The sequence below is a fragment of the Lathyrus oleraceus genome, chromosome 3 (assembly GCF_024323335.1).
Source record: "Lathyrus oleraceus cultivar Zhongwan6 chromosome 3, CAAS_Psat_ZW6_1.0, whole genome shotgun sequence".
Taxonomy (NCBI): Eukaryota; Viridiplantae; Streptophyta; class Magnoliopsida; order Fabales; family Fabaceae; genus Lathyrus; species Lathyrus oleraceus.
In genome coordinates, this window is record NC_066581.1 from 50843588 (window position 1) to 50862329 (window position 18742).

At 30.0% G+C, this 18742-nt stretch overlaps 2 protein-coding genes across 2 annotated transcripts; both read right to left on the reverse strand.

Annotated features, from left to right (window-relative positions):
* Positions 1 to 6403: 6403 nt before the first annotated feature.
* Positions 6404 to 7252, reverse strand: LOC127129597 (uncharacterized mitochondrial protein AtMg00810-like). The gene has a single exon (XM_051058751.1). The coding sequence runs from the start codon at positions 7250 to 7252 to the stop codon at positions 6404 to 6406; it is 849 nt and encodes a 282-aa protein (XP_050914708.1).
* Positions 7253 to 14951: 7699 nt separating this feature from the next.
* On the reverse strand, positions 14952 to 15593 carry LOC127129598 (uncharacterized mitochondrial protein AtMg00810-like). The gene has a single exon (XM_051058752.1). The coding sequence runs from the start codon at positions 15591 to 15593 to the stop codon at positions 14952 to 14954; it is 642 nt and encodes a 213-aa protein (XP_050914709.1).
* Positions 15594 to 18742: the final 3149 nt, after the last annotated feature.

Here is an 18742-nt window from a genome sequence, read left to right on the forward strand (position 1 = left end):
GATCCCTAATATCATACAAATAGGATTAAGTTGATCAGGATCAATACTATGAGTATAACACCAAGGACAATGATGATAGCTCACATATAAGGCAGAAAGAAATGCTTATAATATTTCATGGCTAGGTCGAGGATACGACCTGCTTTGATACCAACTGTAACACCCATATATAATATATGTCTAGAATACGTATTATACATAGTGTAAAACTGGTACTGAAATACATAAGCGCCTAGCGGCATGGTGTACATATACAGATACATGCCCAAAAATAAATACAACCTGACACAAAATGTACACAAAAGTGCCAAACATAAAACTACTAGGAGCTAGATCATTAAACCATTATCCCAAAAATATCTACACAACGGAAAGAGTCATTCAGTCGTCAGGTAAGCAAGACATCACTCTATCTTGTCCTTACCCTTCACCTGCTCAGAACCACCTGAAAAAAATAATCAACAACATGGGGTGAGATAATAATCTCAGTGGGTTCCCTATCTTATGGGTCCACTCGGCTCTACAGGGTTTTCTAATCAATATCAACTCATATTCAACTCAAGCCAACAATGGAACAAAGACTTGAGCGATGGGGAAACTAACTCGCAATGTATGGCAACATGCACCCGAGTTCTCAAAACTCAACCACGATCATTATTCAGATCGTGAAACATCAATTCCCGAATGGGCCTTTAAGCCACTTAGGGTATCTTTCACCGTACGGGCCTCTAACCCATTTTGGTATCCACCTTTCCCCCATGTACGCCGTGGTTGGGGCTCAAACCCAATTGAGGCTCGAATCATCGGTCTCACATCCCAATGCTTACTCATTTAAGCATACCAAATAGAGATGTGCGCCATCAAATAAAAACACACATTCTGAATACATGATCGGTTCCACAAATCATTGGTTCCACGCACCATAACAAAATCCATCAATTACAGGTGACTTCATCCACCAAAATACAAAAATAATAACATGGCATGTTCCATACAATGCGTCTCATTCTCAATCATGGCAACAATTCATCCACGACCTCCACATAAACGTCGTACGAATGAATACTGTATTCTCATATTATCTAGGTTGTAAACCTAACTCATGACCTAATTTCACTCCTAGGTTAACTCACTAGATTCATCATGTAATTTTCACCATTAGCATGTATTCAACATAAGCATAGCATCACAATTGATTAATGGTTGGAAGAATGCATTTAGAAACACTTAAGAAATGGATTTTGAAGTTTTTAACATAAGTCAATCGATTGGTTGGGGAAGCCCAATCGATTGGTTCCTCTCACATTTCTGGTTTTCAAAATTTGCTAAGGATTAATCAATTGATCGCGAGTGTCAATCTATTGGCTCACTAAAATATTTCCATTGTTCATATACAGAAAGTTTGTGCAATTGATTGTAATGCACTGTCAATCGATTGGTCCTGCTAAAATTATATTTTTCTGCAAAACAAAGGGTTGTGCAATCGATTGATGACAGGGACCAATCAATTGGTCCACTCACATTTTCACATTTCCACTTCACAGACACCATTTCCTCTGTTATTTCATTTCTAACACACCATCCATTTTTTCTTCCAACAAAAATCATCATATTACATGCTCATATACACATGTATAACAAGGATTCCAAGTTCATAACCACAAGGATTTCAACATCATAAACACAACCAATCATTTAACCACAACCATAACAATCATGTTATCATAACAATCATAAGAACACATCAAGGCACATGTTCATGGAAATCAACAAAAGCAAGAAAATATTCATCATATAACATGGATTTTCATGATTTGTCTATAATTCTACAACCCTAATCCTCTAGAAATCTAGGGTTTCTAACTATAAGCCACCTTAAGAAATTGAAGAGGAGAAGTTGTTGAAGATGAGATGAGGATGAAGATGATGGTGTTGGTTCCAAGCTTTCTTCTTCTTCTTCTCCACTAGCCTTGTTTTCCCTTCTTCTACCTTTCCCTTGAGCTACTTCTTTCTTTCTAGTCTTTCTGATACATAGAAAAACAAATGGCATATGGTAGGTAACATAAGGTAGTAACATGTGGACCACAAGCCATGGAGCTTTTGTGTGGTTAGAAAGTGGTGGAAACAAATATCTTAAGTGACACTACCACCATATTTGTTCTATCAGAGCTATTGACCCATTATTAGTGTTACCAAAATGTCCCAATTAATAAAAGGTCAGTCTCAATTAATATTAATTAAGTCAACCTGAACTCACTATTTACTCTATTTATCCCAATTGGCAACTTTTAGAGCACATCGGAACTCAATTAACCTCAATTAATAGAAATTTAGGTATTTAAGTAAATACGGGGTATTACAATGTTCTCTATTATTGTTTAACACCATAAAAAGCCTTTCAATTCTTCTGATCTTTTCACCGTCTCCAATAGCTCCATCTAACCAAACAGATCAAGCTCCTCTGAAGATGCTCGAAAGTCTCTGTGTTCCAAAGTAGGATCTTCATCAGACACTTTACTTCCGAATAAATCAAATTGACATTTATCTTGATAATATAAGACAACATTTTAAAGAAAAATTGAAGGAGAGAATTAGAAGATGAGTGGGAAATGATGGGGAGGAAATGACCTATATATATATATATATAATATATATTATATATATATATATATATATATATATAATATATATATATATAATATATATATATATATATATATAATATATATAAAACAAAAATAACATAGGAGTATGCTCTTAAAGGTTGCATGTATGCACCACTGCCATTAGCATGACACATGAGCATGCACCCCAAACATTGGTGCAAAAGGCTAAAAAAGAAGTGCATGTGCCATAGGCAGTCAACACATCCTCTTGGGAGCGATTTTTTTTATTTGAAAAGTGATTAATTTGATTTTATTTATTTATTTTAAATATGATTATTTAAGGTTTTTTTTAATTTTAAAATAAGAGATTATTTTAAACAAAATTCTCACATTGCATATCTTGGACATCTTATTTATTTGTGACAAGGGATTAAATTAATAAAATAAATGATAATGTATATTTATGATAAATTGTGTAACTTTTTGCTAAAAAATATAAATTATCCTATAATAGAGTGTCAAGAAATATATATATATATATATATATATATATATATATATATATATATATATATATATAATAGTAATAATAATAATAATAATAATAATAATAATAATAAATATGTAAAATAAGATCAAAATTAAATAAAAAATATGTTTATGCTTAAATGCGTGTATAGACTAAAAAACCGGACAAACAGACTGGGGAAAAGTAAACTAATATGGAGAAAAGTAAACTAATATAATGATAGGGTTTTGCTTCTTGATTAAAGATAGCATCATTGTCACATGTGCACCACATATATTTTGGTTAATAACAAATGTGATAATGAGAGTTTAAAAATATTGAAAATGTTATAGATAAAAAAATTACTTTTAATTGGTTTTTATGTACACACATACATATCATTATGGCTATAAATATTTGTTGGATAAATATTTATCTAAATGTTAACATCTTTGCATTTTCAATAAAATTTTGGAGTTTGATGGAGAGTCATGCACTTCAATGTAAAAAAACTTTTAAATGAGATCTTATATAATTGTTTATGGTAAGTCTAAATACAAGTATATTTTTTAAAATAAATTTATATAGGAAGTTTTAAATGATTTATTAATTTGTATTTTTTAAAATAAAAAAAGAGAGGCATGCACTTCAACAGAAAAAAAATTAAAATCGACCAATATCTCATTTATGATATAAATTGTTTATAAATAAATAAATTTATATAAGAAGTTTTAAAGAGAGTATAAATACAGATATATTTTTTAAAAAAATAGAGAAAGAGAGTCCTGCACTTCAACGTAAAAAAAACATCCAAATGAGATCTTATAAATACATGTATAAATTTATGTAAAAAGTTTTAAATAATTTATTAACTTATATTTTTTTAAATAGTAAAAGAGTGGCCTGAAGGAGGAGGTTATTCATATAGACAATCTCATGATATTCATGCATTAAATCTGGATATCCCATTTATTTCCATCATAAATTGTTAATTAATTATACTCTTTAAAGAGATGTAGAATCAAAGAGGTGCGTTACCTATCTCAAGGGGTGATGAAAATCTGAAAGACTACATATCTCAAGGGGCAATAGAAATCTGAAAGTGTGAAATTGATAACAGTGTGAAATTGATTGAAGATGAAATAAGATGATAGATAACAGTGTGGAATTGATTGAAGATTAAATAAGATGACAGTGTGAAATTGATTGAAGAAGAAATAAGATAACATTGTTAAATTGATTAAAGAAGAAATAAGATAAGAGTGTGAAATTGAATGAAGAAGAATTAAGATGACAGTTTGTAATTGATTGGAGAAGAAATAAGATGACAGTGTGTAATCAATTGAAGAAGAAATAAGAACACATGAAAATATTGAATTTCTGCTTTTTAAATAATGTCAAATTATGATTTCTATAATCACCCTAAATGCAACAAAAAAAAACTTAAATTATATATATATATATATATATATATATATATATATATATATATATATATATATATATAATATATATAAAATAACTGACTATGATAAATAAAATACAAGATTATATAGATCTTATAATTATTTATGGAGAGTATAAATACAAGTATATTTTTAAAAAAATAGAGAAAGAGAGTCCTGCACTTCAACGTAAAAAAAACATTCAAATGAGATCTTATAAATACATGTATAAAATTATATAAAAAGTTTTAAATAATTTATTAGCTTATACTTTTTGTGGCATGCAAGAGATATGCATGTGATTTATATAGACAATCTCATGATATTCCTGCATTAAATATGGATATCCCATTTATTTCCATCATAAATTGTTGAGACTACATATCTCAAGTGGCAATGTGAATCTTAAAGACTAGCTATATCTCAAGAGGTGTTACTTATATGTGAAATAAGATGACAGATAACAGTGTGAAATTGATTGAAGAAGAAATATGATGACATTGTGAAATTGTTGAAGAAGAAATAACATATAAGAGAGTCATGCAGTTAACGTAAATACAGATATAAATTTATATAGAAAGTTTTAAATAATTTATTAACTTATTTTTTAAAATAGTTAAAGAGTGACTTATTTTTTAGTAATTCATATTTTTTAAAATAGTTAAAAAGTTTTAAATAATAGTAACTTATTTTTTAAATTATATATATATATATATATATATATATATATATATATGTATATATATATGAAAAAAATAACTGACTAAGAGAAATAAAATACTAAAGATGATTGACTTATTCAAGTATAATAATATAAAATAATAAAATAATCATATATTTTAACATATAACCATGTTATGTGGTTGTTATATAAAGTTTTTGTCTGAAATAACAAATTTTCAAATTCATTTATTATTATTGATTTTTTTATATTTTAATTATTATCAAAAAATATAACAACGCTAATATTTATTTTGTAAAATAAAAGACTTATTTATTGTATTGTTAACAAAAAAAGTTATTTGTTATCAAAAATAATTATCTTATTTACTGTATTATTAACAAAAAAATTATTTGTTTATAATATTTATGATAAAATAAAAGACATGTCATATTAGGGGTGTTCGCGGTGCTGTTTGGGCGGTTTGAGGATAACAATCATTCGAACCGCAAGACAAAAAAGCATGTGGCTTGGTTTGGTTCGGTTGGCGTTTAGAAGTAAAATCAAACCAAAACTAACCAAATTAATGCGGTTTGAATTTGTTCAATTGGTTCGGTTTTTTACAATATTTTTATTGAGCCATACATACAACTATAGAGAACAACATAACTTTGTGTTTAGTAATTCATACATTACTAAATAACATCAAAACTTAGCATATTTAGACAAAAACTTCGCATTCAATATACAAAAAATTAGATTAGACAAAAATGGAATAAAAAACATATATAAAATAGTAGCATAAAATAATATCAAAGATATTATAATAAAACATAAAAAATATATGAGATGAGAGATTAGAGAAGATGAAAAAAAGAACATAAGAGATGCGGAATTGAGAAGAAAGGTGCGATAAAAACGTAATTGGAAGAGAAAATAGTAACATAAAAGATAAAAAAGAAAGAACGTAAGAGAGGATGTTGAGTTTAGAATGCCAAAGGAGAGAGGGAAAAAATATGAAAGACAATTTTATTCATCGTAAAACTCAACTATTACAATTTACAAGTATTGTTTTATATGGTAAACTAGCTAACTAACTAACTCTAAATTTAGTAAAACTAATTCAGTTACAACTATGATTAGCTGAATCTAACTAGAGTTAAATAAAGGACTAGCTAACTATTTACATCATGTAATATCCCTCACAAGCTGGACTATGGATGTCTAATAGGCCAAGCTTGGAAACCAATGAAGTGAATGAGGCAACATGCAGTGGCTTGGTAAGCACATCTGTCGATTGTGCAACAGAAGAAACTGGCAGGAGGTGAATGAGTCCATTTTGAATTTTCTCACGAATGACATGACAGTCAAGGTAGATAGCACTCTTGTTATCACAATATACTGAGCTAGGTTCATCAATAGAGATGTGAAGATCCTGGAACAAATATTGCAGCCATTGTAATTCATAAGATAAGCTAACCAAAGCTCTATATTCTGCTTCTGAACTGGACCTTGAGACTGTGGATTTCTTTTTGGATTTCCAGGACACTAGAGATGTGCCAATAAAGACACAATAACCAGTCACTGATCTGCGAGTAGCAGGACAACTTGCCCAATCTGAGTCTGTAAAGCCAGAGAATTTTAGTGTTGATGAGAAAGAATAGAATAATCCCTTGGCAAGAGCCCCTTTGAGATATTTGAGAACTCTAATTGCTGCTGAATGATGAACTTGTAAAGGCTTAGATATGAATCGACTAAGGTGCTGAACAATGAAGGCAATGTCAGGTCTTGTTGTAGTTAAATATAACAATTTTCCGACAAGCCTCCTATAAGCTGTTTCATCTTCATGAGGTGGTGATTCACTGTCATGAAGCATCAAGGAGCAATAAAAGGGAGTGGTACTAGGCTTAGTAGCCAATAAGCCACTTTCCTCAAGAAATTCTAAGGTATATTTCCTTTGATTGAGATATATACCTTGATTAGATCTTGCAATTTCCAATCCAAGAAAGTATTTAAGCTTGCCAAGGTCCATGATTTTGAATTTTGAATCAAGGAATTTTTTTGACAGATTGTATTTTGTAATATGTTATATTCCCTTAGATGCTCAAATAGTTGTCAGTTAAGACCATTTGAGTTCCTATGTACTCAATCTATTATCATTTGTAACAATTGGAGCTCCTATATGCTCTAAATGTTGTCAATTGGGACCACTAGAATAACCAGTGGACTCTGAAAAGATTAATTATTAATAAAGAGATATACCAATATTAATAAGTACAAGAGAGGACATTTTCGGTAACATTAATAATTGGTCAATTGGTACTGGAAGATGAAATATCAATTGAGATATTTTATGTTACTATCTATTATATATATATATATATTATATATATATATATATATATATATATATATTATATATATATATATATATATGTGTGTGTGTGTGTGTTATATTTATTTGTGTGGTGGTAAGAGAAAGGAAAAAGATAATAAGAAGTAGGTAAGAGAGAAAGAGAGATATCAAAAAAAAAAATGGAAGAAGAGGAAAAGAGGGAGAAAGGAAGAAGAAAAGAGAAAGAAGAAGGAAGCCATGGAAGCACCATCATCATGTCATCTTCATCATCACCAACTTCATCTTCATCTTCTTCTATTAGGTGAGTTCTTAGTTAGTATAGCATTTGAATTTTGAATCAAGGAATTTTTTTGACAAATTGTATTTTGTAATATCCCATATTCCCTTAGATGCTCAATTAGTTGTCAGTTAAGACCATTTGAGTTCCTATGTACTCTATCTATTATCATTTGTAACAATTGGAGCTCCTATATGCTCTAAATGTTGTCAATTGGGACCAATAGAATAACCAGTGGACTCTGAAGAGATTAATTATTAATAAGGAGATATACCAATATTAATAAGTACAAGAGAGGACATTTTCGGTAACATTAATAATTGGTCAATTGGTACTGGAAGATGAAATATCAATTGAGATATTTTATGTTACTACCTAATATTATAATATATATATATATATATATATATATATATATATAATATATATAATATATATATATATGTTATATTTACTTGTGTGGTGGTAAGAGAAAGGAAAAAGATAAGAAGAAGTAGGTAAGAGAGAAAGAGAGATATCAGAAAGAAAAGAAAGAGAGGGAAGAAGAGGAAAAGAGGGAGAAAGGAAGAAGAAAAGAGAAAGAAGAAGGAAGCCATGGAAGCACCATCATCATGTCATTTTCATCATCTTCTTCTTCTACTAGGTGAGTTCTTAGCTAGTATAACATTTGGGGGAAGAAACTTTATAAATTTGGGGTTTAGGTTTTGTATGTAATGCATAATCATGAACTTGATGAATCCATGATGAGCTTGTTGTTGTTCTTACTAATCCATGCTTGTATGTCTTGATCCCTAACCTTCACATGTTGTCTTAGTGTATCATGGTGTTGATACCTTATGGTTGTGGTTGTTGATAATAACATGTTTATGTTGCTTCATGATGATATGTTATGTTGTATGATTGTTATGTGTTTTGACATGGATTCATGATGGTGCATGTTTTGGTATGGATTGGGGTGGTTGAAATTGGAAAAAGGAGTGGTTAAAAGATGAATTTTTGAAGAAGTTTGAAGAACCAATTGATTGGTCCTTGGGTACAACTATCATTCTATTGATTCATTTGATCAATCTATTGACATGAATTAATTATTTGATTAATTAAAATATGTCACCAATGGGGTTCAAACCGAGGACCTCCTTGGAATTGTACAAGCCTTACCACTAGACCAAAGATGTTGTTTTTGAATGCTTATGCAATGGATAAATATTAATCTAAAGCTTGATTAAGATAGATTAATGAATTAATTGAGTGTTATAACTCCGTTTTGGACACGGACGAATGCGTTAGAAAGATAACGTAAAGAGCTATTAATATTGTTCCATGTTATAAAATACTATGTGATTTATAAATGCTATGAATTATATTATGATGAAAGTTAAATATTGTTGTTATGTTTGATTGTGAAATAACATGATTAAAAACCTTACAAAGGTGAGTGAGGAAACCTAGGAGTATAACATGATTAATAACTTAGAAATATAATCTAGATTATGGAACATGTGTGATATATGTATGAGAATACGGTGTCCATTCGTAGGACGCTTATGTGGAGGTCGTGGACGAATTGTTGCCATGATTGAGAATGAGACGCATTGTATGGAACATGCCATGTTATTATTTTGTATTATGGTGTATGAAGTCACCTATGATTTATGAATTTCATTATGGTTCGTGGAACCGATGATTTGTGAAACCGATCATGTATTCAGAATGTGTGTTTTTCTATAGTGGTACACATCTCTATTGGTATGCTTAGATGAGTAAGCATTGGGATGTGGGACCAATGATTCAAGCCTCAATTGGGTTGGAGCCCCAACCATGGCGGACATGGGGGAAAGGTGGATACCTAAATGCGTTAGAGTCCCATACGGTGAAAGATACTCAAAGTGGGTTCGAGTCCCATACGAGTGATGGTTCTTAAAAGTGGGTTCGAGTCCCATAAGGGAATCTGATATCCACCGCGAAAGTCGAATCATACGAGCATGCATGAACCGGGCCTGGCTTAGACGTAAGTCCGTTCGGGAATTGATGCATCGTGATCTGAATAATGATCGAGGTTGAGTTATGAGAACTCAAATGCGTGTTGCCATACAACTGCGAGATAGTTTCCCCATTGCTCAAGTCTTCGTTCCCTTGTTGACTTGAGTTGGATATGAGGTGAATATTGATTAGAAAACCCTGTGGAGCCGAGTGGACCCATAGGATAGGAGAACTCACTGAGATAATTATCTCATCCCATTATTGTTGTTATTTTTCAGGTAACCTTGCAGGTTGAATGTAAGAGAAGATGTTATGGATGTTTCAGGGGATGTTGTTTATCAAGATCTTCCGCTGTGGAGTTGCGTACAATGAAGATATTTCACATAGTTCTTTGATTTTTATTGTTTAGGCATTATTGTATAACATGTTCCGTTGATGTTTTAGTTTGGACATGTATATATATATATATATATATTGATGCCGTTAGGCACTTATGTTGGATCAATACCAATTATTAACACTTGTATGATATTATTCTAGATATATATTATACGGGTTGTTACATATTTCCTACAAATCATCACCTTCTAAGACAATATCATCAACATAGACTAGAAGAGCAGTGAAATGCGGATTATGTAGCTTTGTGAATAGAGAATGATCAGCAGAGGAATGTGAGTATCCAAGAGAGATGAGAGCAGTAGATAACTTGGAGTACCACTATCTACCGGCCTGTTTTAGTCCATATAAGGACTTATTTAATTTTCAGACTTTATTGGATGAATGATCAGATGTCAATAACCCAGGAGGTCGATTTGTAGCAAAATCAGAGTAAGATATCACCATTGTTGTGGTTATACAGCAAGAAAATTTGTAGAAAAAATTTACGTGATGTAAATAGTTAACTAGTCATTTATTTAACTCTAGTTAGGTTCAACTAATCATAGTTGTAACTTAAACAGTTTTTCTATGTGGTTCCCTAGTCCTTCATAATGTCTACTATTTTCCTTCGTTTCATGTCAATATCATCTCAGTCACTACTCTATTTGATTCAACCTTATATGATGTGAAACTCTATCCTAATTGTAGTTAAATTTTGAAGCTATTTCATCCCAAGATGACTGGATTTACAGCTAGGAGGATTGTCAAATTGTATGTGGTTGACACCAACTCAACTTTGGCTCCATCTCCCACATTTGGTTCTGTCAACACCTTCATCTCTAATCATTTAGATTCTGCTAAGAATGATCCTGCCACCATTTGGTATTTTAGATTAGGACATTTAAGTCCTCATATACTCAAATGTATTTCATGTCAATTTCCCTTTGTCACTTTCAACTACAATCATAAACCTTGTAATGTTTTCCATTTGGCTAAACAAAGAAATTTACCCTTTGCTCATAGTAATACTAAATCTGTTGCCATTTTTGATTTTGTTCATGCTTATAACTGGGAACCTCTTTCCACGCCTTCCATAGGTGGTCATAAGTATTTCTTAACTCTAGTAGATGATTACAGCAAGTTCACTTGGACAATTTTCATGAAAAATAAAAGTGAAACCAGAAATCACCTTGCTAATTTCATTATTTTCATTGAAACTCAATTCAATAAGAAACTAAAATGTATTCGCAGTGACAATGGCTCTGAGTTTCTCATGACTAGTTTTCACCTTTCTAGAGGCATCATACATCATAGGTCATATGTTGAGATGCCTCAGCAAAATGGCATCGTGGAAAGAAAGGATCAACATATTTCAAATGTGGCACATGTTATTTCCTTTCAATCTCATTGATCTCACAACCTTTGGCATCTCTCCATACAACAAGCCATCCATATTATCAATGGACTTCCCACAGCTATGTTGAACAACCTCACACCTTACCAAATGCTTCATTCTATTCCTCCCAGTCTTATTCACTTAAGAGTCTTTGGATGCCTTGCATATTCCTCAACCTTGCATAATCATAGAACCAAATTTGAACCAAGGGCAAGAAAATTCATCTTCCTTGGATATAGAGAAGGCACCAAAGGCTACCTTCTATATGATCCAATCACCATGGGTTCTATGTTTCAAGGAATGTTGTCTTCCATGGAAATGTCTTTCCCTTTGCTTCATCTCCATATGCCAATAACCCTCTCAGTTACAATTATGATTAGCTGAACCTAACTAGAGTTAAATAAAGGACTAACTAACTATTTACATCATGTAATAATTATAGTAGAAAGGGCAAAATGTACATGGTAAAGAAGATGAGAAGAAGACACGATACTACTAAGTTTAAGAAGGTCTTTTTTAATTGTAAGTTTAATGCATACTAAGTATAAGTTTTGGATTGGATGTGGGATAAATTAAGTTTGGGTTGTAACATAATGCGGTTTGATTTGGTTTAGTTCGTTTTTAAAAATACAAACTGCAAAACAAACCAAACCGTGCGGTTTTGTTAAAAAATGACCCAAACGCATCCGAACCAGATGCGGTTTTTTACGGTTTCGGTTTGTTTTATCATTTTCTATTGGATTGGTTTGGTCTTGAACACCCAAATGTTATATGAAACAACAATACCATTATTTACACTAACTTTAAGAGTTATAAATATAAAAAAAATTAGCAATTCTAGAATAGGTAAATTTATTTAAAACAAATGCATGACACATGTCTAAATTATTATTCTCATGTGTTTTCATAATTATCCTATCTACTTTATTGTTAACAAAAACTTATTTGTTTTTAATATCTATTATTATTAGATTTTCTATTTTAAAATGTAATATTGTATATAAAGTTAAAAATAGAAAAACATATTAATACATAATTAATGATATTAAATTTATCATAAAAAAATATATAATAATGGTTGAACTTTCGTAGGACATAAAAATATCAATCATATTAAATTATATTTAAATAAATGGTAATAAATGCAATTTATATTTATATTATTCTTAAATATATAAGTGATGTAATTAAATAGTAATAAATTTTAATATAATATAAACAACTCATAATTGATTCATGATAATAAAAATAAATATATCATATAATTATTTATATATTCTTAATGTCTTATTAATGATGTGAGTTATATAATCCTAAACATCTTATTAGTTAAACAAATTAAATAAAGTTTAAAACAGTCATACAAAATAAAAAGAGTGACATTGGAAAAACATACAATAAAAAAGTAGATTAAATAATTAATGGAATAAATATAATTTTTTATTAATTAATTTATAAAATATAATGAAAGGAATTAAAATTTAGTATATAATAAGTATTCTATACAACAGGAAAAAAAATGTAATATAAAAGTAATTGATAATTATACCGGTCGTTCTATTACATAAGAGTGGCATGAGATCTTATAAATACATGTATAAATTTATATAAAAAGTTTTAAATAATTTATTAACTTATATTTTTTAAAATAGTAAAATAGTGACATGCAGGAGATATGCAAGTGATTCATAGACAATCTCATGATATTCATGCATTAAATCTGGATATCCCATTTATTTCCATCATAAATTGTTAATTACTTGTACTCTTTAAAGATAGATAGAATCAAAGAGGTGCTTTACCTATCTCAAGGGGCAATGGAAATCTGAAAGACTACTTATACCTCATACCTCAAGTGGTGATGCTCATATCTCAAGGGGTGAGGGTGATATGTGAAATAAGATGATAGATGACAGTGTGAAATTGATTGAAGAAGAAATAAGATGACATTGTGAGATTTATTAAAGATGAAATAAGATGATAATCTGAAAGTGATTGAAGAATATATAAGATGACAGTTTGTAATTGATTGGAGAAGAAATAAGATGACAATGTGAAATATATTGAAAAAGTAATAAGAACACATCAAAGTATTGGATTTCGGCTAGTCAAATAATATAAAATTATGATTTCTATAATCACTTTAAATGCAAAAATATATATATATATATATATATATATATATATATATATAATATATATAATGAAAAAAATAAGTGACTATGAGAAATAAAATACAAAAGATGAATGACTTATTCAAGTATAATAATGTAAAATAATAAAATAATCATATATTTGAAATAACAAAAATTCAAATTCATTTATTATTATTGATTTTTTTTTATATTTTAATTATTATCAGAAAATATAACAACGCCACTATTTATTTTATAAAATAAAAGACATGTCATATTAGGGGTGTTCGCGATGCGGTTTGGGCGGTTTTAAGGATAACAATCATTCGAACCGCAAGACAAAAAAGCATTCGGCTTGGTTTGGTTCGGTTGACTTTTAGAAATAAAACCAAACCAAAACAAACAAAACTAATATGGTTTGAATTTGTTGAAATTGTTCGGTTTTTTACAATATTTTTATTGAGCCATACATACACCTATAGGCAACAACATAACTTTGTGTTTAGTAATTCATACATTACTAAATAATATCAAAACTTAGCATATTGAGACAAAAACTTCGCATTCAATATACAAAAAATTAGATTAGACAAAAGTGGAACAAAAACATATATAAAATAGTAACATAAAATAATATCAAAGATATTATAATAAAACATAAAAAATATATGAGATGAGAGATTAGAGAAGATGAAAAAAAGAATATAAGAGATGCGGAATTGAGAAGAAATGTGCGATAAAAATGTAATTGAAAGAAAAAAAAGTAACATAAAGGACAAAAAAGAAAGAACGTAAGAGAGGATGTTGAGTTTAGAATTCCAAATGAGAGAGGGAAAAATATGAAAGATAATTTTATTCATCGTAAAACTCAACTATTACAATGTACAAGTATTGTCTATATATGGTAAACTAGCTAACTAACTAACTAACTAACTCTTAATTTGGCAAAACTAATTCAGTTACAACTATGATTAGCTGAACCTAACTAGAGTTAAATAAAGGACTAGCTAACTATTTACATCATGTAATAGCCCCCACAAGCTGGGCTATGGGTGTCTAATAGGCCAAGCTTGGAAACCAATGAAGTGAATGAGGCCGCATGCAGTGGCTTGGTAAGCACATCTATCTATTGTGCAGCAAAAGAAACTGGGAGGAGCTGAATGAGTCCATTTTGAATTTTCTCACGAATGACATAATAGTCAATTTCTATATGTTTTCTTCTCTCATGAAAGATTGGTTATGAGCAAGGTAGATAGTACTCTTGTTATCGCAATATATCGAGCTAGGGTGATCAATAGAGATGTGAAGATCCTGGAACAAATATTGCAGCCATTGTAATTCACAAGATAAGCTAGCCAAAGCACTATATTCTGCTTCTGAACTTGACCTTGAGACAGTGGATTTCTTTTTGGATTTCCAGGACATTAGAGATGTGCCAAGAAAGACACAATAACCAGTCACTGATCTGCGAGTAGCATGACAACTTGCCCAATCCGAGTCTGTAAAGCCAGAAAATTTGAGTGTTGATGAGAAAGAATAGAACAATCCCTTGGCAAGAGCACCTTTGAGATATTTAAGAACTCTAATTGCTGTTGAATGATGAACTTGTAAAGGCTTAGATATGAATTGACTAAATTGCTGAACAATGAAGGCAATGTTAGGTCTTGTTGTAGTTAAATATAACAATTTTCCAACAAGCCTCCTATAAGTCGTTTCATCTTCATGAGGTGGCGATTCACTATCATGAAGCTTCAAGGAGCAATCAAAGGGAGTGATACTAGGCTTAGTAGCCAATAAGCCACTTTCCTCAAGCAATTCTAAGGTATATTTCCTTTGATTGAGAAACATACCTTGAGTAGATCTTTCAACTTCCAATCCAAGGAATTATTTAAGCTTGCCAAGGTCCATGATTTTGAATTTTGAATCAAGGAATTTTTTTGACAAATTGTATTTCCTACAAATCATCACCTGCTAAGACAATATAATCAATATAGACTAGAAAGAAGTGAAATGTGAATTATGTAGCTTTGTGAATAGAGAATGATCAGCAGAAGAATGTGAGTATCCAAGAGAGGTGAGAGCAGTAGATAACTTGGAGTACCATTGTCTACTGGCCTGTTTTTGTCCATATAATGACTTATTTAATTTGCAGACTTTATTGGATGAATGATATGGTGTCAATAACCCAGGAGGTAGATTTGTAGCAAAATCAGAGTAAAGATATCACCATTGTTGTGGTTATACACGAAGAAAATTTGTAGAGAGATTTACATGATGTAAATAGTTAACTAGTCATTTATTTAACTCTAGTAGGTTCAACTAATCATAGTTATAACTAAATCAGTTTTTCTATGTGGTTCCCTAGTCCTTCATAATGTCTACTATTTTCCTTTGTTTCATGGTAATATCATCTCAGTCACTACTCTATTTGATTCCACCTTATATAATGTGAAACTCTATCGTAATTGATGTTAAATTTTGAAGCTATTTCATCCTAAGATGACTGGATTTACAGCTAGGAGGATTGTCAAATTGTATGTGCTTGACACCAACTCAACTTTTGCTCTATCTCCCACATATGGTTGTGTCAACACCTTCATATCTAATCATTTAGATTATGCTAAGAATGATCCTGCCACCATTTGGTATTTTAGATTAGGACATTTAAGTCCTCATATACTCAAATGTATTTCATATCAATTTCACTTTGTAACTTTCAATGACAATCATAAACCTTGTAATACTTTCCATTTGGCTAAACAAAGAAATTTACCCTTTGCTCATAGTAATACTAAATCTGTTGCCATTTTTATTTAGTTGATGCTGATAATTGGGAACCTCTTTCCACGCCTTCCACAGGTGGTCATAAGTATTCCTTAACTCTAGTAGATGATTACAGCAGGTTCATTTGGACAATTTTCATGAAAAATAAAACTGAAACCATAAATCACCTTGCTAATTTCATTATTTTCATTGAAACTCAACTCAATAAGAAACTAACATGTATTCGCAGTGACAATGGCTCTGAGTTTCTCATGACTAGTTTTCACCTTTCTAGAGGCATCATACATCATAGGTCATATGTTGAGATACCTCAGCAAAATGGCATTGTGGAAAGAAAGGATCAACATATTTCAAATGTGGCACATGTTATTTCCTTTCAATCTCATCGATCTCACAACCTTTGGCATCTCTCCATACAACAAGCCATCCATATTATCAATAGACTTCCCACAGCTATGTTGAACAACCTCACACCTTACCAAATGCTTCATTCTATTCCTCCCAGTCTTATTCACTTAAGATTCTTTGGATGCCTTGCATATTCCTCAACCTTGCATAACCATAGAACCAAATTTGAACCAAGGGCAAGAAAATGCATCTTCCTTGGATATAGAGAAGGCACCAAAGGCTACCTTCTATATGATCCAATCACCATGGGTTCTATGTTTCAAGGAATGTTGTCTTCCATGGAAATGTCTTTCCCTTTGCCTCATCTCCATATGCCAATAACCCTCTCAGTTTCAATTATGATTAGCTGAACCTAACTAGAGTTAAATAAAGGACTAACTAACTATTTACATCATGTAATAATTATAGTAGAAAGGGCAAAATGTACATGGTAAAGAAGATGAGAAGAAGACACGATACTACTATGTTTAAGAAGGTCATTTTTAATTGTAAGTTTAATGCATACTAAGTATAAGTTTTGGGTTGGATGTGGGATAAATTAAGTTTGGGTTGTAACATAATGCGGTTTGATTTGGTTTAGTTCGTTTTTAAAAATACAAACCGCAAACCAAACCAAACCGTGCGGTTTTGTTAAAAAATGACCCAAACGCATCCGAACCAGATGCGGTTTTTTACGGTTTCGGTTTGTTTTATCGTTTTCTATTGGATTGGTTTGGTCTTGAACACCCAAATGTTATATGAAACAACAATACCATTATTTACACTAACTTTAAGAGTTATAAATATAAAAAAAATTAGCAATTCTAGAATAGGTAAATTTATTTAAAACAAATGCATGACACATGTCTAAATTATTATTCTCATGTGTTTTCATAATTATCCTATCTACTTTATTGTTAACAAAAACTTATTTGTTTTTAATATCTATTATTTATTAGATTTTCTATTTTAAAATGTAATATTGTATATAAAGTTAAAATAAAAAAAACATATTAATACATAATTAATGATATTAATTTATCATAAAAAAATATATGATAATGGTTGAACTTTCGTAGGACATTAAAAATATCAATCATATTAAATTATATTTAAAATAAATGGTAATAAATGCAATTTATATTTGTATTATTGTTAAATATATAAGTGATGTAATTAAATAGTAATAAATTTTAATATAATATAAACAACTCATAATTGATTCATGATAATAAAATAAATATATCATATAATTATTTATATATTCTTAATGTCTTATTAATGATGTGAGTTATATAATCCTAAACACCTTATTAGTTAAACAAATTAAATAAAGTTTAAAACAGTCACACAAAATAAAAAGAGTGAGATTGAAAAAACATACAATAAAAAAGTAGATTAAATAATTAATGGAATAAATATAATTTTTTATTAATTAATTTTAAAATATAATGAAAGGAATTAAAATTTAGTATATAATAAGTATTCTATACAACAGGAAAAAAAATGTAATATAAAAGTAATTGATAATTATACCAGTCCTTCTATTACATAAGAGTGGCATGAGATCTTATAAATACATGTATAAATTTATATAAAAAGTTTAAATAATTTATTAACTTATATTTTTTAAAATAGTAAAATAGTGACATGTAGGAGATATGCAAGTTATTCATAGACAACTCATGATATTCATGCATTAAATCTGGATATCCCATTTATTTCCATCATAAATTGTTAATTACTTGTACTCTTTAAAGATAGATAGAATCAAAGAGGTGCTTTACCTATCTCAAGGGGCAATGGAAATCTGAAAGACTACCTAT

What these genes read in the sequence shown, in the direction of transcription:
- LOC127129597 (XM_051058751.1), bottom strand. Translation starts at nt 7,252, where the DNA reads ATGGACCTTGGCAAGCTTAAATACTTTCTTGGATTGGAAATTGCAAGA.
- LOC127129598 (XM_051058752.1), bottom strand. Translation starts at nt 15,593, where the DNA reads ATGTTTCTCAATCAAAGGAAATATACCTTAGAATTGCTTGAGGAAAGT.